Raw genomic sequence first — 26325 nt, 5'->3', positions numbered from 1 at the left:
AATTGATCAAATTCCTTAAATGACAGTTTCAGGAATGGGAAAAAATGCCAAAGAACAAGCTTCTAGCAACCAGAAGCAATAAAAAATGAGACTTAAATAATGTGGAGACAAGAGTGACGCCCATATTTTTTCGCGCCAAATAAGACGCCCACATTATTTGGCGCCTAAATGCTTTTTGGCGCCAAAAATGACGCCACGTCCGGAACGCCGACATTTTTGGCGCAAAATAACGTCAAAAAAATGACGCAACTTCCGGCGACACGTATGACGCCGGAAACGGAAATAGAATTTTTGCGCCAAAAAAGTCCGCGCCAAGAATGACGCAATAAAATGAAGCATTTTCAGCCCCCGCGAGCCTAACAGCCAACAGGGAAACAGTCAAATTTAAGGTAAGAAAAAATGTTAAATTAAAATGCATTATCCCAAATATGAAACTGACTGTCCGAAAAATAAGGAAAGTTGAACATTCTGAGTCAAGGCAAATAAATGTTTGAATACATATATTTAGAACTTTATAAACAAAGTGCCCAACCATAGCTAGGAGTGTCACAAAAAATAAGATTTACTTACCCCAGGACACTCATCTACATATAGTAGATAGCCAAACCAGTACTGAAACGAGAATCAGCAGAGGTAATGGTATATATAAGAGTATATCGTCGATCTGAAAAGGGAGGTAAGAGATGAATCTCTACGACCGATAACAGAGAACCTATGAAATAGACCCCTTAGAAGGAGATCACTGCATTCAAATAGGCAATACTCCTCACATCCCTCTGACATTCACTGCACGCTGAGAGGAAAACCGGGCTCCAACTTGCTGCGGAGCGCATATCAACGTAGAATCTAGCACAAACTTACTTCACCACCTCCATCGGAGGCAAAGTTTGTAAAACTGAATTGTGGGTGTGGTGAGGGGTGTATTTGTAGGCATTTTGAGGTTTGGGAAACTTTGCCCCTCCTGGTAGGAATGTATATCCCATACGTCACTAGCTCATGGACTCTTGCTAATTACATGAAAGAAAACTAGGCCCCAATAAGTTTTATCACCAAACATATGTAAAAAACGATTAAACATGCCAGCAAACGTTTTAAAATACACTTTTATAAGAGTATGTATCTCTATTAATAAGCCTGATACCAGTCGCTATCACTGCATTTAAGGCTTTACTTACATTACTTCGGTATCAGCAGCATTTTCTAGCAAATTCCATCCCTAGATAAATATTTTAACTGCACATACCTTATTACAGGAAAACCTGCACGCTATTCCCCCTCTGAAGTTACCTCACTCCTCAGAATATGTGAGAACAGCAAAGGATCTTAGTTACTTCTGCTAAGATCATAGAAAACGCAGGCAGATTCTTCTTCTAAATACTGCCTGAGATAAACAGTACACTCCGGTACCATTTAAAAATAACAAACTTTTGATTGAAGAAATAAACTAAAGTATAAAACACCACAGTCCTCTTACGACCTCCATCTTAGTTGAGAGTTGCAAGAGAATGACTGGATATGGCAGTGAGGGGAGGAGCTATATAGCAGCTCTGCTGTGGGTGATCCTCTTGCAACTTCCTGTTGGCAAGGAGAATATCCCACAAGTAATGGATGATCCGTGGACTGGATACACTTAACAAGAGAAAGGGTCATTGTACTGATCAGAGGGATCATAGCAATAACACTGTAATCAGCACTTTAGAGTTAAAAAAATATATATTTCTTTATATATATACTATAACTGTAAATAACTGGGGGGCACTATGTAATACTGATCTATCTGCCTCTCTCACCTCAGAACACAATAAGGAAAAAAGAGAGGCACAGGTAGTGCTGACATCCAATGATTCCAATTATTGACTGTTACATTGTGTCAGTAAATCGCTTTCACTGTAATATGAGCACTGATTGGATCCTGGGTGACTGCTAAAGTTACCAGGCAAGTCCCAGCATTGAATCAAGCGCTCTTTTTGTCATGGAGGGGGAGGTTCATGCCGTCCTAAAATCGTTAAAGCCCAGCACAGCATGGGACGTCCTAATGGCGGGAAGGGGTTATCATATAACTTTATCATATACTACTCATATGATCACTGAATTACAATGTCTTTAGTCATGCCCACTGTTTGCTTACCTCTGTTGGAAGCGGTCATTGATAGACACCCATATATCAAAGTAGATTTCTGGTTTAGATATATTATATGCGCCAAGTAAGCCTTCCAAACAAAGTGCATATTGCTTCAACATGTCCGCATGATCCTTCCAGCGCCGAGTTTGTGTGAAAACCTAAAAGATTAGATTTTTAGAAAAGACTCAAAAAAGTAAAAAATATAAAAAGAATTTGATGGAAAAAAAATATGAATTGCAGTAAAACAAAGCACACAGAAATAAATTATAGGTGTTAAACATAAATGTTTGATTTCCCCCTAGTGGTTTGTATTTAAAGGGACAGTCTAGTATAAATTAAATTTTCATTATTCAGATAGGACTTTTAATTTTAATCAACTTTCCAATTTACTTTTATCATAAAATTTGCTTTTTTCTCTTGGTACTCTTAGTTTAAACTAAACATAGGTAGGCTCATATGCTAATTTCTAAGCCTTTGAGGGCTGCCTCTTATCACATGCTTTTTAAATCTCTTTTCAACACAAAGAGACAGAAAGTACACGTGGGCCATATAGATAACACTGTGAATTTTTATTGTTTTAAAAGATAGATAATCCCTTTATTACCCATTCTCCAGTTTTGCATAACCAACACAGTTATATTAATATACTTTTAACCTCTGTGATTATCTTGTATCTAAGCCTCTGCAAACTGCCCCTTTATTTCAGTTCTTTTGACAGACTTGCAGTTTAGCTAATCAGTGCCTGCTCCCAGATAACTTCACGTGCACAAGCACAGTGTTATCTATATGAAATACATGAACTAACACCCTCTAGTGGTGAAAAACTGTTAAAATGTATTCTGAAAAGAGGTGGCCTTCAAGGTCTAAGAAATTAGCATATTAACCTCCTAGGTTAAGCTTTCAACTAAGAATACCAAGAGAACAAAGCAAAATTGGTGATAAAAGTAAATTGGAAAATTGTTTAAAATGACATGCTCTATCTGAATCATGAAAGTTTAATTTTGGCCTAGACTGTCCCTTTAAGATTTAGCAAAAAACAATGCTAAATTTAAGACAATAGATAATAAACAGTCACAGTCATGTAATCAGGGGGCTGGAAAAAGGCTTCTAGATACAAGGTAATTACAGAGGTAAAAAGTATATTAATATAACTGTGTTGGTTATGCAAAACTGGGGGATGGTTAATAAAGGGATTATCTATCTTTTAAAACAATAACAATTCTATGGTAGACTGTCCCTTTAAGGTACACTAAAATATATTATACAGAAACATTTTTAAAAAGTCTATGCATTGCTCAAATAATGAAGAAATAGGTGTAAAGTTTTAGTTTCTATAAAATAACGGGAACTGCCATGTTGTGACTAAGTTATGCTAGGTTGAAAAGTCTGTTATCCTTATCTAGTATACCGTTCTGCAACCAATTAGCAACAGTTATTAATGGCCTAAAAAGTAACAAATCTCAAAGGGTTTTTGGTGTCCCTTTAAATATGTCAGTTGCAAAAAAATTAAAAGGGACATGAATCTTTAATGATTCAGGTACAATATTACACATATCAGGAAACATGCATGCTCTTGAGCCTACCTCAATATGCTCTTTAAAATTAAGGCGAAAATTTTTAGCAGCAATAAATTTGATACAAAGTTTTTTTCCCCAAAGCGTACTCTCCATTTGAATCATGAAAATATAATTTTGACTTCCATGTCCATTTAGATCAATGTTTTCATATGTAGGGGGAGGAAAACTTAAACTGACTTTTAAATTTGCTATAAAAATATCTCTCTCCTCTGCTTTCAGGTACGTGAATAGAGACCCTGTCAATCTGCAAACTATTCTTTACACTCTGGTGTTTTTTACTCTCCTGTAACTCTCTTCAGGTACGTGAATAGAGACCCTGTCAATCTGCAAACTATTCTTTACACTCTGGTGTTTTTTACTCTCCTGTAACTCTCTTCAGGTACGTGAATAGAGACCCTGTCAATCTGCAAACTATTCTTTACACTCTGGTGTTTTTTACTCTCCTGTAACTCTCTTCTGGTACGTGAATAGAGACCCTGTCAATCTGCAAACTATTCTTTACACTCTGGTGTTTTTTACTCTCCTGTAACTCTCTTCTGGTACGTGAATAGAGACCCTGTCAATCTGCAACTATTCACTGCTCTCTGGTGTTTTTTACTCTCCTGTAACCCTCTTCTGGTACGTGAATAGAGACCCTGTCAATCTGCAAACTATTCACTGCTCTCTGGTATTTTTTACTCTCCTGTAACCCTCTTCTGGTACGTGAATAGAGACCCTGTCAATCTGCAAACTATTCACTGCTCTCTGGTATTTTTTACTCTCCTGTAACTCTCTTCTGGTACGGGAATAGAGACCCTGTCAATCTGCAAACTATTCTTTGCACTCTGGTGTTTTTTACTCTCCTGTAACTCTCTTCTGGTACGTGGAATAGAGACCCTGTCAATCTGCAAATATTCACTGCACTCTGGTGTTTTTTACTTTCCTGTAACTCTTCTGGTACGTGAATATTTACATAGAGCAAATTATTTTAGTTTGTTAATTTAGTCCTACATCTGTTGTACTGTTATCCAATGTCTTATTTCTAAGGTTCAGTTAATTGCCATGTGATGTTCAATCCTTATCAATACTTGCTATTATTCTAAAATGTATAGCTGTCTTATTCCATAGTTTTAACCTCCCCCAAATTTTATCATCTTTTTACTTAAAGGGACACTGAACCCCATTTTTTTATTTTGTGATTCAGATAGCGCATGCAATTTTAAGCAACTTTCTAATTTACTCCCATTATCAATTTTTCTTCATTCTTTTGCTATCTTTATTTGAAAAAGAAGGCATCTAAACTTTTTGGGGGTTCAGAACTGTAGACAGCAATTTTTTATTGGTGGATGAATTTATCCACCAATCAGCAAGGACAACCCAGGTTGTTCACCAAAAATGGGCCGGCATCTAAACTTAAATGCTTGCATTTCAAATAAAGATACCAAGAGAATGAAGAAAATTTGAAAATAGGAGTAAATGAGAAAGTTGCTTAAAATTTCATGCTCTATCTGAATCACGAAAGAAAAAAAATGGGTTCAGTGTCCCTTTAACATCTCACCCTGACCAGACCAGAATCTAACTTTCCAATTGGCCCTTCCAATTGTCTTTGATTAGCAATCAACTAAATTTAGTGGACTCAGCTGACTGCCCTCCCTGCATATATTTCACACTAGTTTGGGATGTGCATTGCACTGGGATGTGCATTGCTATAACAACATATGTTCACATTTTCAAAGTGAACTTTTTATAAGTGAGGCATTAGCAATAGAATAATACAAGAATTATGTGAACATTTTATAAGTGAGGCATTAGCAATAGAATAATACAAGAATTAAGTGAACATTTTATAAGTGAGGCATTAGCAATAGAATTATACAAGAATTAAGTGAACATTTTATAAGTGAGGCATTAGCAATAGAATTATACAAGAATTATGTGAACATTTTATAAGTGAGGCATTAGCAATAGAACTATACAAGAATTAAAGGGACAGTCTAGGCCAAAATAAACTTTCATGATTCAGATAGAGCATGTCATTTTAAACAATTTTTCAGTTTACTTTTATCACCAATTTTGCTTTGTTCTCTTGGTATTCTTAGTTGAAAGAATAACCTAGGAGGTTCATATGCTAATTTCTTAGACCTTGAAGGCCACCTCTTTTCAGAATGCATTTTAACAGTTTTTCACCACTAGAGGGTGTTAGTTCACGTATTTCATATAGATAACACTGTGCTTGTGCACATGAAGTTATCTGGGAGCAGGCACTGATTGGCTAAACTGCAAGTCTGTCAAAAGAACTGAAATAAAGGGGCAGTTTGCAGAGGCTTAGATACAAGATAATCACAGAGGTTAAAAGTGTATTAATATAACTGTGTTGGTTATGCAAAACTGAGGAATGGGTAATAAAGGGATTATCTATCTTTTAAAACAATAAAAATTCTGGTGTAGACTGTCCCTTTAAGTGAACATTTTATAAGTGAGGCATTAACAATAGAATTATACAAGAATTAAGTGAACATTTTATAAGTGAGGCACTAGCAATAGAATTATACAAGAATTAAGTGAACATTTTATACGTGAGGCATTAGCAATAGAATTATACAAGAATTGAACAAGGATTGGGCAAGGGGCAAGAAAAAGGCAGGTACTTTTATAATATGTTTGATACACCTTACTGTTTTCTTATGCAATTGCTACTGTAATACTGTGCCTTATGTGTTTAACTGGTTCCCTCTCTTTTAAAAATGACTAAAATCTTCTTATTACTTTTTGCTGCCTTTTGTCTCTATAACAAACTACATTATTCAATTACTCCTTCTCCCTCTCCACCTGCACTGTTCATTAGCCCATCTCTCTTAAACTCACTTTACTTTTGTACTCACAAACTTTACATATTCCTAAACACTCTCTCTCCCCCCTGCACCTTGTCTCAAAAGCAGTCTCATTACTGCAAATCTGTATCTCATCTCATCTCTTGTCACTCTCCCTCTTGCTTTTACTAACTGCTGGTAACATCTCCCCTAATCCTGGTCCCCAACAACTGCCTAGCCGTGCACATCCATGTATACCTTCCCACAGACTCAAAAAACAAAACTGACAACCTTACGCACATTCCTCTTGCATCAAAAGCCACTACCCTTTTCACTTGTGCACCCTGGAACTCTGGCTCTGTTTGCAACAAACCCACTTCTATACATGACCTCTTTATCTCCCACTCCCTCAACCTTCTGGCCCTAACAGAAACCTGGCTCTCTCCCCTAGACACAGCATCCACTGCTGCTGTGTCACATGGGGGTCTCCACTTCAGCCACACTCCTCGGTCTGGTAATAGACAAGGAGGTGGTGTAGGTATCTTACTTTCCTCTCGTTGCACCTTTCAACAAATACACAATTCGCTTATTCTCTCCTCTTTCTATACGTGTTGCAGTCATATACCGTCCTCCTGGCTCCTCAACTCAATTTCTAGATCACTTGGCTGCCTGGCTACCTTATTTCCATTCTTCAGACACCCCTGCCCTCATTCTTGGTGACTTCAACATCCCTCTTGACAATCCCACTGCCTCCTCTGCAAAACAACTTCTGTAACTCACTTCCTCTTTCGGTTTGTCACAATGGACTGATTCGCCCACTCACAAAGATGGTCACTCCCTTGACCTGATCTTTAGCTATCGATGCACTCTCTCAAACTTCACAAACTCCCCCTTTCCTCTTTCTGACCACCATCTCCTTACTTGCAACATATCATCCCTCCCTACAACTCTCCCTCCTTCTGCTCCTCACACCAAACTTCACAGAAGCATTATGTCGTTAGATCAACAACAGCTTTCTAATTCCCTCAAACCTCTCCTCTCATCCTTCTTTTCCTGCCCTGACCAATCTATCTGCCACTATAATTCCACCCTTACATCCGTCCTTGACAATCTCGCCCTCTTACCATAGCTCGGAAATCAAACACTCATCCTCAGCCACGATACCTACGCAGATGTTCCTGTACTGCTGAGCTGATTTTCAACATTACAAATTTATCTTGAACTCCTACTACTCTGCCCTTAATTTCCATAAGCAACACTACTTCTCTACTCTTATCTCAAATCTTTCTTCAAACCCAAAATGTTTGTTCTCCACTTTCAATACTCTTCTCCGCCCTCCCCCACATCCTAATACAACTTCTCTGTCAGCTCAAGACTTTGCCAACCACTTCAATAACAAAATCGACTCCATCAGAAATGAAATTATTATTATTATCATTTATTTGTATAGCGCCGCCAAATTCCGTAGCGTTGGGTACAACGATAGGGGTATACAATGACAAAGATATGTGATAAAACACAAAACATAACAAAAACTAAACAAATCTAGCACAGGAGGAAGAGGGCCCTGCTCTGGAGAGCTCACAGTCTATAGGTTTAGGGTGCAGAGACATAAGGTTGGGGTAGCTTGTTACATCGGTTGTATTTGCAGCAGTGAGTCAGGCAGTTCATGTACATGTATTAGTTTGGTTCGGATGCGGGATGGAGGAGAGATGATAAGCCTCTCTGAATAGGTGGGTTTTCAAGGATCGTCTGAAGCTATACAAGGTTGGAGACAGTCTAATGGAGCGGGGTAGAGAGTTCCAGAGGACAGGAACAACACGTGTGAAGTCTTGGAGGCGGGAGTGGGATGTAGAGATAACAGGAGTGTAGAGACATAGGTCAGAGGTTGATCGAAGAGGACGGGATGGGGAATATTTCACGATGAGAGAGGAAATATAGTTGGGAGTAGACTGTTGAGTGCTTTGTAGGTTAGGGCTAATACTTTAAATTGTATTCTGGAGTGTATGGGGAGCCAGTGTAGAGACTGGCAGAGCGGAGCAGCTGATGTAGATCGTCGACTTAGGTGGATGAGTCTAGCAGAAGCATTCATAATAGATTGGAGGGAGGAGAGGCAGTGTTTTGGAAGGCCATTTAGGAGTAGATTACAATAATCAATGCGTGACAGGATGAGGGAATGAATAAGTATTTTTGTAGTTTTTTGAGTAAGGAAGGGACGAATTCTGGAAATGTTGCGTGGGTGTGAATGGCAGGATTTGGTAAGCGTTTGTATATGTGGGTTGAATGTGAGTTCTGAGTCTAGTGTGACCCCAAGGCAGCAGACCTGGGGTGAGGTGTTGAGAATAGAGTCTCCAACCATCAAGAGAAATGTCAGGTGTCGGATGTCTCGAAGAGGGGGGGATAAGAAGCAGCTCAGTTTTGGACAGATTGAGTTGGAGGTAGTGTGAAGACATCCAAGAGAAAATTGCAGAGAGGCAGTCAAAAATCTGGTTGAGTAAAGAGGGAGAGATATCAGGAGAGGAAAGATAGATTTGGGTATCATCAGCATATAGGTGGTACTGGAATCCAAAGGAGGCTATAAGTTTTCCAAGGCAGGATGTATAAAGAGAGAAAAGCAAGAGGCCCAAGACAGAGCCTTGCGGTACTCCAACTGAGAAAGGCATATGATCACAAGATATGTTGTTAAAGGAAACTGAAAACGAGCGGTTTCAACTCTCAACATAATTCCGATCTTTCACCCCCTCAAATGCTCTCAATCAACCACAACCCACATAACCTTAAACTTAGCTCATTCTCCCCTGTTGCTGAGGAAGAAGTTTCGGCACTTATACTGCGCTCTCACCTCACTACCTGTCCCCTTGACCCTATCCCCTCACAGCTACTCCCCCTCCCTCTCTGCCGACCCCTATACTCACACACACACTTTCAACCTCTCCCTCAGCACCGGTATATTTCCCTCATCACTGAAACATGCACTGGTCACACCTATCCTCAAAAAAACCTTCCCTTGATCCTACCTCCCCATCCAACTACCACCCTATTTCCCTCCTCCCTCTTGCATCAAAGCTTCTCAAAAAGCTAGCTTATACACGCCTATCCCATTTCCTTACAATAAACTCCCTCCTTGACCCATTGCAATCTGGATTTCGTCCCCATCACTCCACAGAGACAGCAATTGTTAAGGTTACCAACAACCTACTTACAGCAAAATCCAAAGGCCACTTCTCTCTGCTTATCCTCCTTGATCTGTCCACAGCCTTTGACACTGTTGACCACCCTCTTTTGCTCCAAACCCTCCAATTCTTCGGCATCTGTGACATAGCCCTCTCGTGGCTCTCTTCCTACCTGTCAAACCGTACCTTTATTGTAGCCTTCTCTGGGGCCTCCTCTGCCCCGTCACCACTTTCTGTCGGAGTACCGCAAGGCTCTGTCCTCTGTCCCCTTCTCTTCTCAATCTACACGTCATCACTAGGTTCCCTAATAAAGTCCCATGGTTTACAATATCATTTGTATGCCGACGACACCCAAATCTACTTCTCTGCACCAGACCTATCTCCTTCTTTGCTAACCCGTGTCACTGTCTCTCTCACATCTCTAACTGGATGTCCTCTCACTACCTCAAGCTAAATCTCTCCAAAACTGTGCTCCTTATTTCCCCCCCTTCTTCTAAACTCTCCACCCACAATCTCTCTATAACTGTCGACAACTCCATCATTACCCCTACCCAGCATGCCCGATGTCTCGGGGTCACATTTGACTCAGATCTTTCTTTCACTCCTCACATTCAGTCATTGGCTAAAGCCTGCCGCTTCCACCTTAAAAACATCTCTAAAAAATTCCTCTCCTGGCTTGGTAGAGTCCAAGCATTTAAAATGAGTATCCTGCCTCGCTTCTTATACATGTTTCAAACCCTTCCTATACAACCCCCCCTACATTATATCCGTAGTGTACAATCTTTTGTTAATGGTTTCATCTGGGCACATAAACGCCCTCGAATCTCTAAAACTACCCTCTATAGGAGGAGGGATGAGGGGGGACTGGGAGTCCCCAATCTTTTATTTTACTCACAGGCAGCACAACTGACCAGAATAGTTGACTGGTGCAAAAACAGTACTGATAAAGAGTGGGTCAAGCTCGAGCATGACCTATCCACCTCACAAAGTCTTGGGTCAGTATGCTGGACATACAGGCAACATAGGACTCTATCATCTCTTACACCCTCGTTAGTGACTGATACACTCTCCACATGGGATCACCTCATAGGTTCACAAAAAGGCGTATCGACCATACCCTCACCACTCACCCCCCTACTACACAACAAAGACTTCCCCCCACTACTCCATAAACAGTCCCAGGACCGGTATACTCTATCAGCGGGTCTACCCTGCCACCTTGTTTTAGAAAGAGGTACCATCATCCAGAAAACCGCTCTTGCGGATAGGAACATTAGCTTTTTTGATAGATGGTTCGAATACCTACAATTAACACACTTCCTCTCCCACCACAAAGACAAACATAACCTGGTAAGAAATCTAAACCCATTTGAAACATTATGCCACTCCACACTATTAGCGCAAGGCGCTCTCTCTAAGATATATAGAATCCTGATCACTCTACATTCCAAAAACCTTCCATCTTATACCAGAGCATGGGAAGCCGAGCTGGGCCATGAGATCCCTCCGGAGACGTGGGACATTATATTTCATCAAATGGGGAAGGCCCCCTCCTCAATGGGAATCACTGAAACGAACATAAAACTCTTAGAGAGATGGTATCTTTACCCCAGCAGACTTGCCAAGATTTACCCTCACACAGATCCACTATGTTGGAGAGATTGCAAACAAATTGGTACGCTCCTCCACATCTGGTGGGACTGTCCCACACTTCAACCCTTCTGGAAGGACATCCACAGAGAAATCCAAAAAGTTCTCAATACATCTATCCCCTTTACCCCTTTGACGCTTTTATTTAACAAACCCCCCAAGATCAAATGCAAATATAGACAGGTATTACTTTACATTATGCTTAGTGGGGCTAAGCAACTGATCCCTAGATTGTGGAAACAGAGATACATTCCTACTCAAAAAGACTGGGTACAAAACGTCACTCTTCTCCTTTCCTTAGAAAGGTTTCACTACCAGAAAACAAAAAGGATGGATTTCTACTGTGCTATGTCCTTTTATTGGGAAACATACACTCACACACTTTCTAATCCTCCACCATAATTACCTAATACCTCTTAGACATACTGACGCCTTGTACAGTCACATCAACCCCCGTAACACATCTCATAACTAGGACGCACCTGTATCATCCAGAAAATCGCCCCTGAACCATACACCCTCCGAACTGGTTCTTTAGCCCTGACTTCCTGTCACTTAACTAACTCCTTGAAGACTGCAACTTATTCCTTACGTATACCAACATCAGTTAGACTCTTCTATCTTTTAAATGGATCTCTGTCGCATTGCTTTGTTTTGTTTAAATGTTTACGTGGAAGTTTCATCCACATGTGTTATCTTATAAAAAAAGAAAAAATCCTCGAGCTACTACGTCCTTGGCCAGAACTTTATGCGGGACTCAACAAATGCTTGGATCCTTGGACTTACATATATTTGCCATTACTGGTCTTGCCCTTCGTATATATTATTTTCATTGTCTTATTGTCTGTGTTATACCACGCCGGATTATTTCCATGGCAATTGTAAACTTATTATTTTTACCAATAAAGCTCGTTGAAAAAAAAAAAAAAAAAAAAACATCTCTAAAATTAGACACTTCCTTACACAAGACACAACTAAGATTTTAATCCACTCTCTCATTCTTTCCCGCCTCGATTACTGCAACTCTGTCCTCTCTGGTCTCCCCACCTGCCGCCTAGCTCCTTTACAATCCATAATGAATGCCTCTGCCAGACTCATCTTCCTTACACGTCGCTCTTAATCTGCTGTACCTCTCTGCCAATCTCTTCACTGGCTTCCTCTTGCCTCTAGGATCAAACACAAAATTCTCATTCTGACATACAAAGCCCTCAACTGCACTGCTCCCCCCTATATCTCAGACCTTGTCTCCAGATACTCTCCCTCCCATCCCCTTCGCTCTGCTCACGACCTCCTACTCTCCTCCTCTCTTGTCACCTCATCACACTCCAGTTTACAGGACTTCTCCAGACTGGCTCTCATCTTGTGGAACTCTCTGCCTCGCTCCACAAGACTCTCTTCTAGTTTTAAAAGCTTCAAGTGCTCCCTAAAGACTCTACTGTTCAGGGATGCATACAACCTACGCTAACCTTTCTTTACACCAGTTCCTCTCCTCCATTGCTATCCCCTGAACCTCCTTAGCATGTAAGCCTATGAGTCCAGCTGTTTGTAGATCACCTTCTTAAGAGCTGACTACAACAGTGCAACTCTTGTCAGGGCCCTCTACCCATTTGATCCCTATAATTGTTTTGTTGTACTCCGCCTTTGTTTATAGCAATGCGGAATCTGTTGGCGCTCTACAAATAACCGATAATAATAATAATAATACTAATCATTTGGAATTCAAAGTAAATGCTACTATCTTGTCTTTTTATTATGTATTTGTTGATTATGCAACGTTCTTGTGTATATATATATATATATATATATATATATATATATATATATATATATATATATATATATATATATATATATATATATATATATATATATATATATATATATATATATATATATATATATATATATATATATATATAAAGATCCCCAAAGCCAAAGATCCCCAATCAAATAGAACACATCCTGATGAAGAGACAACTCCCCTGGATGTAGAGACTGATGACTAAGAATGTCTGCTTCCCAATTGTTCATTCCTGGGATGTGAATCGCAGAGATACGGCAAGAATAGGCTACTGCCCAAGAGGGAATTTGAGACACCTCCATCCTGTGAGTGATCCCTGTTGGTTGACATAAGCTACTGCTGTAGCATTGTCTGTCTGGAAACTGAGATAAGATTCCCTATTCAATAGGGGCCAAGTTTGAAGGGCCCTGAAGATTGCACGGAGTTCCAGAATATTGATTGGCAACTTCACCTCCCAAGGATCCCAACCCCCCTGTGCTGTCAGAGCCCCACATCTCCCCAACCTAAAAGACTTGCAATCTGTGGTGATCACAGACCAGGTAGGATGATTCTGCCAATAATGGATACCTTAGAGAACAAATTCAATTTGATAAAAGAAGTAAAAAATTAAAATTTTTATTTAGACTCTAGCTGAAGAAAAACATAATTTATGCTTACCTGATAAATTCCTTTCTCCTGTAGTGTAGTCAGTCCACGGGTCATCCATTACTTATGGGATTATATCTCCTCCCTAACAGGAAGTGCAAGAGGATCACCCAAGCAGAGCTGCTATATAGCTCCTCCCCTCTACGTCATACCCAGTCATTCGACCGAAACCAAACGAGAAAGGAGAAACTATAGGGTGCAGTGGTGACTGGAGTTTAATTTAAAAATTTAGACCTGCCGTAAACAACAGGGCGGGCCGTGGACTGACTACACTACAGGAGAAAGGAATTTATCAGGTAAGCATAAATTATGTTTTCTCCTGTTAAGTGTAGTCAGTCCACGGGTCATCCATTACTTATGGGATACCAATACCAAAGCTAAAAGTACACGGATGACGGGAGGGAAAGGCAGGATCTTTACACGGAAGGAACCACTGCCTGTAGAACCTTTCTCCCAAAAACAGCCTCCGAAGAAGCAAAAGTGTCAAATTTGTAAAATTTTGAAAAAGTGTGAAGTGAAGACCAAGTTGCAGCCTTGCAAATCTGTTCAACAGAGGCCTCATTCTTAAAGGCCCAAGTGGAAGCCACAGCTCTAGTAGAATGAGCTGTAATCCTTTCAGGAGGCTGCTGTCCAGCAGTCTCATATGCTAAACGTATTATGCTACGAAGCCAAAAAGAGAGAGAGGTAGCCGAAGCTTTTTGACCTCTCCTCTGACCAGAATAAACGACAAACAGGGAAGAAGTTTGACGAAAATCCTTAGTTGCCTGCAAATAAAATTTCAGGGCACGGACGACGTCCAGATTGTGCAGAAGTCGTTCCTTCTTTGAAGAAGGGTTAGGGCACAATGATGGAACAACAATCTCTTGATTGATATTCTTGTTAGTGACTACCTTAGGTAAAAACCCAGGTTTAGTACGCAGAACTACCTTGTCTGAATGAAAAATCAGATAAGGAGAATCACAATGTAAGGCCGATAACTCAGAGACTCTTCGAGCCGAGGAAATAGCCATTAAAAACAGAACTTTCCAAGATAACAGCTTGATATCAATGGAATGAAGGGGTTCAAACGGAACACCTTGCAGAACGTTAAGAACTAAGTTTAAGCTCCACGGCGGAGCAACAGTCTTAAACACAGGCTTAATCCTAGCCAAAGCCTGACAAAAAGCCTGAACGTCTGGAACTTCTGACAGACGTTTGTGTAAAAGGATAGACAGAGCTGAGATCTGTCCCTTTAACGAACTAGCAGATAAACCCTTTTCTAAACCTTCTTGTAGAAAAGACAATATCCTAGGAATCCTAACCTTACTCCATGAGTAACTCTTGGATTCGCACCAATATAAGTATTTACGCCATATTTTATGGTAAATTTTCCTGGTAACAGGTTTCCTAGCCTGTATCAAGGTATCAATCACTGACTCCGAGAATCCCCGCTTTGATAGAATCAAGCGTTCAATCTCCATGCAGTCAGCCTCAGAGAAATTAGATTTGGATGTTTGAAAGGACCCTGAATCAGAAGGTCCTGTCTCAGAGGCAGAGACCATGGTGGACAGGACGACATGTCCACTAGATCTGCATACCAGGTCCTGCGTGGCCACGCAGGCGCTATTAGAATCATCGATGCTCTCTCCTGTCTGATCCTGGCAATCAATCGAGGAAGCATCGGGAAGGGTGGAAACACATAAGCCATGTTGAAAACCCAAGGTGCTGTCAGAGCATCTATCAGTACCGCTCCCGGGTCCCTGGACCTGGATCCGTAACAAGGAAGCTTGGCGTTCTGGCGAGACGCCATGAGATCCAGATCTGGTGTGCCCCAATGATGAAGCAGTTGGGCAAACACCTCCGGATGAAGTTCCCACTCCCCCGGATGAAAAGTCTGGCGACTTAGGAAATCCGCCTCCCAGTTCTCCACGCCTGGGATGTGGATCGCTGACAGGTGGCAAGAGTGAGACTCTGCCCAGCGAATTATCTTTGAGACTTCCATCATCGCTAGGGAACTCCTTGTCCCTCCCTGATGGTTGATGTAAGCCACAGTCGTGATGTTGTCCGACTGAAACCTGATGAACCTCAGAGTTGCTAACTGAGGCCAAGCCAGAAGAGCATTTAAAACTGCTCTTAATTCCAGAATGTTTATTGGAAGGAGTCTCTCCTCCTGAGTCCATGATCCCTGAGCCTTCAGGGAATTCCAGACAGCGCCCCAACCTAGCAGGCTGGCGTCTGTTGTTACAATCGTCCAATCTGGCCTGCTGAAGGGCATCCCCCTGGACAGATGTGGCCAAGAAAGCCACCATAGAAGAGAATCTCTGGTCTCTTGATCCAGATTTAGCATAGGGGACAAATCTGAGTAATCCCCATTCCACTGACTTAGCATGCACAATTGCAGCGGTCTGAGATGCAGGCGTGCAAAGGGTACTATGTCCATTGCCGCTACCATTAAGCCGATTACCTCCATGCATTGAGCCACTGACGGGTGTCGAATGGAATGAAGGACACGGCAAGCATTTAGAAGTTTTGATAACCTGTCCTCTGTCAGGTAAATTTTCATTTCTACAGAATCTATAAGAGTCCCCAAGAAGGGAACTCTTGTGAGTGGCAATAGAGAACTCTTTTCTACGTTCACCTTCCACCCATGCGACCTTAGAAATGCCAGAACTAACTCTGTATGAGACTTGGCAGTTTGGAAACTTGACGCTTGTATCAGAATGTGGTCCGAATAGTTTCCATTTTGAACGATGGAACTCTTAGGAATTTGTTTAGGATCTTTAAGTCCAAGATTGGTCTGAAGGTTCCCTCTTTTTTGGGAACCACAAACAGATTTGAGTAAAACCCTTGTCCGTGTTCCGACCGCGGAACTGGGTGGATCACTCCCATTAGTAAAAGGTCTTGTACACAGCGTAGAAACGCCTCTTTCTTTATCTGGTTTGTTGACAACCTTGAAAGATGAAATCTCCCTTTTGGAGGAGAAGCTTTGAAGTCCAGAAGATATCCCTGAGATATGATCTCTAACGCCCAGGGATCCTGGACATCTCTTGCCCAAGCCTGGGCGAAGAGAGAAAGTCTGCCCCCACTAGATCCGTTTCCGGATCGGGGGCCCTCACTTCATGCTGTCTTAGGGGCAGCAGCAGGTTTTCTGGCCTGCTTGCCCTTGTTCCAGGACTGGTTAGGTTTCCAGCCCTGTCTGTAGCGAGCAACAGTTCCTTCCTGTCTTGGAGCGGAGGAAGTTGATGCTGCTCCTGCCTTGAAGTTACGAAAGGCACGAAAATTAGACTGTTTGGCCCTTGGTTTGGCCCTGTCTTGAGGTAGGGCATGGCCCTTACCTCCAGTAATGTCAGCGATAATTTCTTTCAAACCGGGCCCGAATAATGTCTGCCCTTTGAAAGGGATGTTAAGCAATTTAGATTTAGAAGTCACATCGGCTGACCAGGATTTAAGCCACAGCGCTCTACGCGATTGAATGGCGAATCCGGAGTTCTTAGCCGTAAGTTTAGTTAAGTGTACTACGGCATCAGAAATAAATGAATTAGCTAGCTTAAGAACTTTAAGCTTGTCTATAATCTCATCCAATGGAGCTGTGCTAAGGGACTCTTCCAGAGACTCAAACCAGAATGCCGCCGCAGCCGTGACAGGCGCAATGCATGCAAGGGGTTGTAATATAAAACCTTGCTGAACAAACATTTTCTTAAGGTAACCCTCTAACTTTTTATCCATTGGATCTGAAAAAGCACAGCTATCCTCCACCGGGATAGTGGTGCGCTTAGCCAGAGTAGAAACTGCTCCCTCCACCTTAGGGATCGTCTGCCATAAGTCCCGTGTGGTGGCGTCTATTGGAAACCTTTTTCTAAATATAGGAGGGGGTGAAAAAGGCACACCGGGTCTATCCCACTCCTTGTTAACAATTTCTGTAAGCCTTTTAGGTATAGGAAAAACGTCAGTACACGCCGGTACCGCAAAATATTTATCCAGCCTACATATTTTCTCTGGAATTGCAACCGTGTTACAATCATTCAGAGCCGCTAATACCTCCCCTAGTAATACATGGAGGTTCTCAAGCTTAAATTTAAAATTTGAAATGTCTGAGTCCAGTTTACTTGGATCAGATCCGTCACCTACAGAATGAAGCTCTCCGTCCTCATGTTCTGCAAATTGTGACGCAGTATCAGACATGGCTCTATTATTATCAGCACACTCTGTTCTTACCCCAGAGTGATCGCGTTTACCCCTAAATTCTGGCAATTTAGATAGTACTTCAGTCATAACATTAGCCATGTCTTGCAAAGTGATTTGTATGGGCCGCCCTGATGTACTTGGCGCCACAATATCACGCACCTCCTGAGCGGGAGGCGAAGGTACTGACACGTGAGGAGAGTTAGTCGGCATAACTTCCCCCTCGTTGTCTGGTGAAATTTTCTTTACATGTACAGATTGGCTTTTATTTAAAGTAGCATCACTGCAATTAGTACACAAATTTCTATTGGGCTCCACATTGGCCTTTAAACATATTGAACAAAGAGATTCATCTGTGTCAGACATGTTTAAACAGACTAGCAATGAGACTAGCAAGCTTGGAAAATACTTTTCAAATAAATTTACAAGCAATATGAAAAACGCTACTGTGCCTTTAAGAAGCACAAAAAACTGTCACAGTTGAAATATCAATGAACCAAATTAGTTATAGCAACCAAATTTTCACAGTAAATGCATTAAGTTAGCAAAGGATTGCACCCACCAGCAAATGGATGATTAACCCCTTAGTACCCAAAAACGGATAACAATTTAATATTAACGTTTTTATCACAGTCAAAACACACTCTCACAGGTCTGCTGTGAGTGATTACCTCCCTCAAAACTAGTTTTGGAGACCCCTGGGTTCTGTAGAGACGTCCTGGATCATGGAGGAAGAAATGGGAAGACTGTGACTAAATTTTTACTGCGCAATAAAGCGCTAAAATAGGCCCCTCCCACTCATATTACAACAGTGGGGAAGCTCAGTAAACTGATTTTATTCAGAAACAAACGACAGCCATGTGGTAAAATCATGCCCATAAAGTTTTATCACCAAGTACCTCAGAAAAAAACGATTAACATGCCAGTAAACGTTTTAAAAATAAAATTATGAAATGTTATTAATAAGCCTACTGCTAGTCGCTTTCACTGCAGTGGAGGCTCAAATATTACTTAAATAAACACAGTATTTTCTTAGTGAAATTCCATTCCCCAGAAATACCTTAGTGTATACATACATACATACTGCATTTAAGGCTGCACTTACATTACATCGGTATTAGCAGTATTTTCTCAGTCAATTCCATTCCTTAGAAAATAATATACTGCAACATACCTCCTTGCAGGTGAGCCCTGCCTGCTATCCCCTGTTCTGAAGTTACCTCACTCCTCAGAATGGCCGAGAACAGCAAGTGGATCTTAGTTACGACCGCTAAGATCATACACAAACTCAGGTAGATTCTTCTTCTAATGCTGCCTGAGAAGAAACAATACACTCCGGTGCCGTTTAAAATAAACTTTTGATTGAAGAAATAAAAACGAAGTTTAACAACCACAGTCCTCTCACACGTCCTATCTATTAGTTAGGTGCAAGAGAATGACTGGGTATGACGTAGAGGGGAGGAGCTATATAGCAGCTCTGCTTGGGTGATCCTCTTGCACTTCCTGTTAGGGAGGAGATATAATCCCATAAGTAATGGATGACCCGTGGACTGACTACACTTAACAGGAGAAACGTGGGTTTTATATCAATTTAATGAAATGGTCTTTGTAATTAATATATCTTTATGTAAGATAAAAAGAAATAGGATGTGTAATATACTCTTGACTATGCTGGAGATCACGTGATGACCGATATTCATTCACAAGGTACAAAGGGCATCCATTACTCATGTCTAGTGTAACATTGGTAATAGAACCCACACAGAGGTACATGGAGCAAGCAAACAGGGAATACATCCACATGCAAGGGACATCAAATTAATTAATTAATTTAAAGTAAGCACAGTACATATACATATATATATATAATTATAAAATATAATATATAGTAGAGCACTGCAAAATATACAAATAAATAGTTTTAAATAAAATTAAAACTGCTATTATGTTAGCAATAAGCCACCAATAAGCAAGCGTAACCTAGGTTCAGAACCAAATATGGGCCAGCTCCAAATCTTTAAATTCCTGCTATTTAAATAAAGATTGCAAGATTTAAAATTGATAATAGGAATAAATTAGAATGTTGCTTAAAATTGCATACTCTACCTGAAACCCTTTAGTATCCCTTTAAACATTTTGGGTCAGATTATTAAAGTGGGGCGCAAAATATCACTTTTGCTAAAGCAATATTTGTGCTCCACTTTATAATACCAGCGCACGCAAATGTGCCCTGGTATTATGAGTTAGGTGCAATAAGAACGTGCTTCCATAGGCTCCAATGGGAGCCTCGTTCTGATGCCATCATACACGGCACAGAACCTAAGCGCAACAAAGGGGTAAGAAGCTCAGCGATGGGCAGCAATTTTAAAACATATATATACCCACACAGATAAAAATATAAGTACTGTATGTATATATAACAACATTTAAAATTAGGGGGCGGTAAAAGGTGAGTTTAAAATCCTCCACTACGCACAAAATATAGAGAAAATAACTCATTGTGTAGTCTCTCTCTCATATATAAACAAAATTTATGCTTACCTGATACATTTCTTTCTCTTGCGATGTATCGAGTCCACGGATTCATCCAATACTCTCCTTCCCAACAGGAAGTGGCAAAGAGGGCACCCTCAGCAGAGCTGTCTATATAGCTCCTCCCTTAGCTCCACCCCCCAGTCATTCGACCGAAGGCTAGGAAGAAAAAAGGAGAAACTATAGGGTGCAGTGGTGACTGAAGTTTTTTAAATAAAAATATACTACCTGTCTTAAATAGACAGGGCGGGCCGTGGACTCGATACATCGCAAGAGAAAGAAATTTATCAGGTAAGCATAAATTTTGTTTTCTCTTGCAAGATGTATCAAGTCCACGGATTCATACAATACTTGTGGGATACCAATACCAAAGCTTTAGGACACGGATGAAGGGAGGGACAAGACAGGTACCTAAACGGAAGGCACCACTGCTTGTAGAACCTTTCTTCCAAAAATAGCCTCCGAAGAAGCAAAAGTATCAAATTTGGAAAAAGTATGAAGCGAAGACCAAGTCGCCGCCTTACAAATCTGTTCAACAGAAGCCTCATTTTTAAAAGCCCATGTGGAAGCCACTGCTCTAGTAGAATGAGCAGTATTCCTTTCAGGAGGCTGCTGGCCAGCAGTCTCATAAGCCAAACGGATGATGCTTTTCAGCCAAAAAGAAAGAGAGGTAGCCGTAGCCTTTTGACCTCTCCGCTTACCAGAATAGACAACAAACAACGAAGATGTTTGACGAAAATCTTTAGTTGCTTGTAAGTAGAACTTTAAAGCACGAACCACATCAAGATTGTGCAACAGACGTTCCTTCTTGGAAGAAGGATTAGGACACAGAGAAGGAACAACAATTTCCTGATTGATATTCCTATTAGGAACAACCTTAGGAAGGAATCCAGGTTTGGTACGCAAAACCACCTTATCAGCATGGAAAACAAGATAAGGTGTGTCACACTGTAAAGCAGATAACTCAGAAACTCTTTGAGCCGAAGAGATAGCTACTAAAAACAGAACTTTCCAAGATAGAAGCTTAGTATCTATGGAATGCATAGGTTCAAACGGAACCCCTTGAAGAACTTTAAGAACTAAGTTTAAGCTCCAAGGCGGAGCAACAGGTTTGAATACAGGCTTGATCCTGACTAAAGCCTGAATAAACGCCTGAAAGTCTGGGACATCTGCCAGACGTTTGTGTGAAAGAATAGACAAAGCAGATATCTGTCCTTTCAAGGAACTAGCTGATAATCCCTTCTCCAACCCTTCTTGGAGAAAAGACAATATCCTAGGCATCCTAATCTTACTCCATGAGTAACTCTTGGATTCACACCAATAAAGATATTTTCGCCATATCTTATGATAGATTATCCTAGTGACAGGCTTTCTAGCCTGAATCAGGGTATCAATGACAGGCTCAGAAAACCCACGCTTTGATAAAATCAGGCGTTCAATCTCCAAGCAGTCAGACGCAGAGAAATTAGAGATTTGGATGCTTGAATGGACCATGGATTAGAAGGTCCTGCCTCATTGGCAGATTCCACGGTGGAACAGATGACATATCCACCAGATCTGCATACCAAGTCCTGCATGGCCACGCAGGCGCTATAAAAATCACTGAAGCTCTCTCCTGCTCGATTCTGGCAACCAAATACACAGGCCAGGTTGAAGGACCAGGGCACTGCTAGAGCATCTATCAGTACTGCCTGGGGATCCCGGGACCTGGACCCGTAACAAGGAAGCTTGGCGTTCTGACGAGACGCCATCAGTTCTAATTCTGGTATGCCCCATAGCCGAGTCAGCTGGGCAAATACTTCCGGATGGAGCTCCCACTCCCCCGGATGAAAAGTCTGGCGACTTAGGAAATCCGCCTCCCAGTTCTCTACCCCTGGGATATGGATTGCTGAAAGATGGCAAGAGTGAGTCTCCGCCCATCTGATTATTTTGGTCACCTCCATTATCGCTAGAGAACTCAGTGTTTCTCCTTGATGATTGATATAAGCTACAGTCGTGATGTTGTCCGACTGAAATCTGATGAACTTGGCCGCAGCCAGCTGAGGCCACGCCTGAAGAGCATTGAATATCGCTCCCAGTTCTAGAAAGTTTATCGGAAGGAGAGCTTCCTCCTGAGACCATAAGCCCTGAGCTTTCAGGGAGTTCCAGACTGCACCCCAGCCCAGAAGGCTGGCATCTGTCGTTACTATGAGCCACTCTGGCCTGCGGAAACACATTCCCAGAAACAGGTGGTCCTGAGACAATCACCAGAGAAGAGAATCTCTGGTCTCCTGATCCAGATGTATTTGAGGAGATAAATCTGCATAATCCCCATTCCACTGTTCGAGCATGAATAGTTGCAGTGGTCTGAGGTGTAGGCGGGCAGAAGGAACTATGTCCATTGCCGCTACCATAAGTCCGATTACCTCCATACACTGAGCCACTGATGGCCGAGGAATGGAATGAAGAGCTCAGCAGGTGGTTATGAGTTTTGATTTCCTGACCTCTGTCAGAAATATTTTCATTTCTACTGAGTCTATCAGAGTCCCTAGGAAGGAAACTCTTGTGAGAGGGAAGAGAGAACTCTTTTTTTTTTATGTTCACCTTCCACCCATGAGATCTCAGAAAAACCAACACGATGTCCGTGTGGGGCTTGGCTAGCTGGAAAGTCGACGCTTGAATTAAGATGTCGTCTAGATAAGGAGCCACTGCAATGCCCCTAGCACCTTTGTGAAAATTCTGGGAGCTGTGGCCAACCCGAAGGGAAGGGCCACAAACTGGTAATGCCTGTCCAGAAAGGCGAATCTCTCTGAATACAGCTTACCCTTCCCTCATGGGGAAACTGTCAGCCTTTTCTAGAATTATCAGTCTGTCTAGAAAAAACATAATTTATGCTTACCTGATAAATTTATTTCTCTTGTAGTGTATCCAGTCCACGGATCATCCATTACTTGTGGGATATTCTCCTTCCCAACAGGAAGTTGCAAGAGGATCACCCACAGCAGAGCTGCTATATAGCTCCTCCCCTCACTGCCATATCCAGTCATTCGACCGAAACAAGACGAGAAAGGAGAAACCATAGGGTGCAGTGGTGACTGTAGTTTAATTAAAATTTAGACCTGCCTTAAAAGGACAGGGCGGGCCGTGGACTGGATAAACTACAAGAGAAATAAATTTATCAGGTAAGCATAAATTATGTTTTCTCTTGTTAAGTGTATCCAGTCCACGGATCATCCATTACTTGTGGGATACCAATACCAAAGCTAAAGTACACGGATGATGGGAGGGACAAGGCAGGAACTAAAACGGAAAGAACCACTGCCTGTAGAACCTTTCTCCCAAAAACAGCCTCCGAAGAAGCAAAAGTGTCAAATTTGTAAAATTTTGAAAAGGTGTGAAGCGAAGACCAAGTCGCAGCCTTGCAAATCTGTTCAACAGAGGCCTCATTTTTAAAGGCCCAGGTGGAAGCCACAGCTCTAGTAGAATGAGCTGTAATCCTTTCAGGGGGCTGCTGTCCAGCAGTCTCATAGGCTAAGCGTATTATGCTCTGAAGCCAAAAGGAGAGAGAGGTTGCCGAAGCTTTTTGACCTCTCCTCTGTCCAGAGTAAACGACAAACAGGGCAGATGTTTGATGAAAATCTTTAGTAGCCTGTAAGTAAAACTTCAAGGCACAGACTACGTCCAGATTATGCAAAAGGCGTTCCTTCTTTGAAGAAGGATTAGGACACAATGATGGAACAACAATCTCTTGATTGATATTCCTGTTAGAAACCACCTTAGGTAAAAACCCAGGTTTGGTACGCAGAACTACCTTGTCTGAATGAAAAATCAGATAAGGAGAATCACAATGTAAGGCAGATAACTCAGACTCTTCGACCCGAGGAAATAGCCATCAAAAACAGAACTTTCCAAGATAAAAGTTTAATATCAATGAAATGAAGGGGTTCAAACGGAACTCCCTGAAGAACTTTAAGAACCAAGTTGAAGCTCCACGGGGGAGCAACAGTTTTAAACACAGGCTTAATCCTAACCAAAGCCTGACAAAATGCCTGGACGTCTGGAACTTCTGCCAGACGCTTGTGCAAAAGGACAGAGCAGAGATCTGTCCTTTTAAAGAACTAGCTGATAAGCCTTTGTCCAAACCCTCTTGGAGAAAGGACAATATCCTAGGAATCCTAACCTTACTCCATGAGTAACTCTTGGATTCACACCAATAAAGATATTTACGCCATATCTTAAGGTAGATTTTCCTGGTGACAGGCTTCCGAGCCTGTATTAAGGTATCAATGACTGACTCGGAGAAGCCACGCCTTGATAGAATCAAACGTTCAATCTCCATGCAGTCAGTCTCAGAGAAAGTAGATTTGGATGATTGAAAGGACCTTGTATTAGAAGGTCCTGCCTCAGAGGCAGAGTCCATGGTGGAAGAGATGACATGTCCACTAGGTCTGCATACCAGGTCTTGCGTGGCCACGCAGGCGCTATCAGAATCACCGATGCTCTCTCCTGTTTGATTTTGGCAATCAGTCGAGGGAGCAGAGGAAACGGTGGAAACACATAGGCCAGGTTGAAGAACCAAGGAGCTGCTAGAGCATCTATCAGCGTTGCTCCCGGGTCCCTGGACCTGGATCCGTAACAAGGAAGCTTGGCGTTCTGGCGAGACGCCATGAGATCCAGTTCTGGTTTGCCCCAACGATGGACCAGTTGAGCAAACACCTACGGATGGAGTTCCCACTCCCCCGGATGAAAAGTCTGACAACTTAGAAAATCCGCCTCCCAGGTCTCTACGCCTGGGATGTGGATCGCTGACAGGTGGCAAGAGTGAGACTCTGCCCAGCGAATTATCTTTGAGACTTCTAACATCGCTAGGGAACTCCTGGTTCCCCCTTGATGGTTGATGTAAGCCACAGTCGTGATGTTGTCCGACTGAAATCTGATGAACCTCAGTGTTGCTAACTGAGGCCAAGCTAGAAGAGCATTGAATATTGCTCTTAACTCAAGAATATTTATTGGGAGGAGTTTCTCCTCCTGAGTCCATGATCCCTGAGCCTTCAGGGAGTTCCAGACTGCGCCCCAACCTAGAAGGCTGGCATCTGTTGTTACAATCGTCCAATCTGGCCTGCGAAAGGTCATACCCTTGGACAGATGGACCCGAGAAAGCCACCAGAGAAGAGAATCTCTGGTCTCTTGATCCAGATTTAGTAGAGGGGACAAATCTGAGTAATCCCCATTCCACTGACTTAGCATGCATAATTGCAGCGGTCTGAGATGCAGGCGCGCAAATGGCACTATGTCCATTGCCGCTACCATTAAGCCGATTACTTCCATGCACTGAGCCACTGACGGGCGTGGAATGGAATGAAGGACACGGCAAGCATTTAGAAGTTTTGATAACCTGGACTCCGTCAGGTAAATTTTCATCTCTACAGAATCTATAAGAGTCCCTAGGAAGGAGACTCTTGTGAGTGGTGATAGAGAACTCTTTTCCACGTTCACTTTCCACCCATGCAACCTCAGAAATGCCAGAATTATCTCTGTATGAGACTTGGCAATTTGAAAGCTTGACGCCTGTATCAGGATGTCGTCTACATACGGAGCCACCGCTATTGCCTTGCGGTCTTAGAACAGCCAGAAGTGAGCCCAGAACCTTTGTAAAAATTCTCGGGGCAGTGGCCAACCCGAAGGGAAGAGCTACAAATTGGTAATGCCTGTCTAGAAAGGCAAACCTCAGGAATCGATGATGATCTTTGTGAATCGGTATGTGAAGGTAGGCATCCTTTAAGTCCACTGTGGTTATGTACTGACCCTCTTGGATCATGGGTAGGATGGTCCGAATAGTTTCCATTTTGAATGATGGAACTCTGAGGAATTTGTTTAAGATCTTTAGATCCAAGAT

General features: G+C 41.9%; 1 protein-coding gene across 2 annotated transcripts in view; it reads right to left on the bottom strand.

Annotated features, from left to right (window-relative positions):
- GGCX (gamma-glutamyl carboxylase) overlaps window positions 1-26325 on the bottom strand; it is a 194701-nt gene that overhangs the window by 102029 nt on the left and 66347 nt on the right. For both annotated transcript variants that reach the window (XM_053717809.1, XM_053717808.1), the window contains exon 10: window positions 2129-2280. In XM_053717809.1, coding sequence (XP_053573784.1) covers window positions 2129-2280 — 152 coding nt within the window. The remainder of the gene's footprint in view (window positions 1-2128; window positions 2281-26325) is intronic.

This window comes from Bombina bombina, chromosome 6, assembly GCF_027579735.1.
Source record: "Bombina bombina isolate aBomBom1 chromosome 6, aBomBom1.pri, whole genome shotgun sequence".
NCBI classification, from domain to species: domain Eukaryota; kingdom Metazoa; phylum Chordata; class Amphibia; order Anura; family Bombinatoridae; genus Bombina; species Bombina bombina.
The sequence above is the reverse complement of the archived record's forward strand: the minus strand, read 5'-3'. Positions and strand labels throughout refer to the sequence as shown.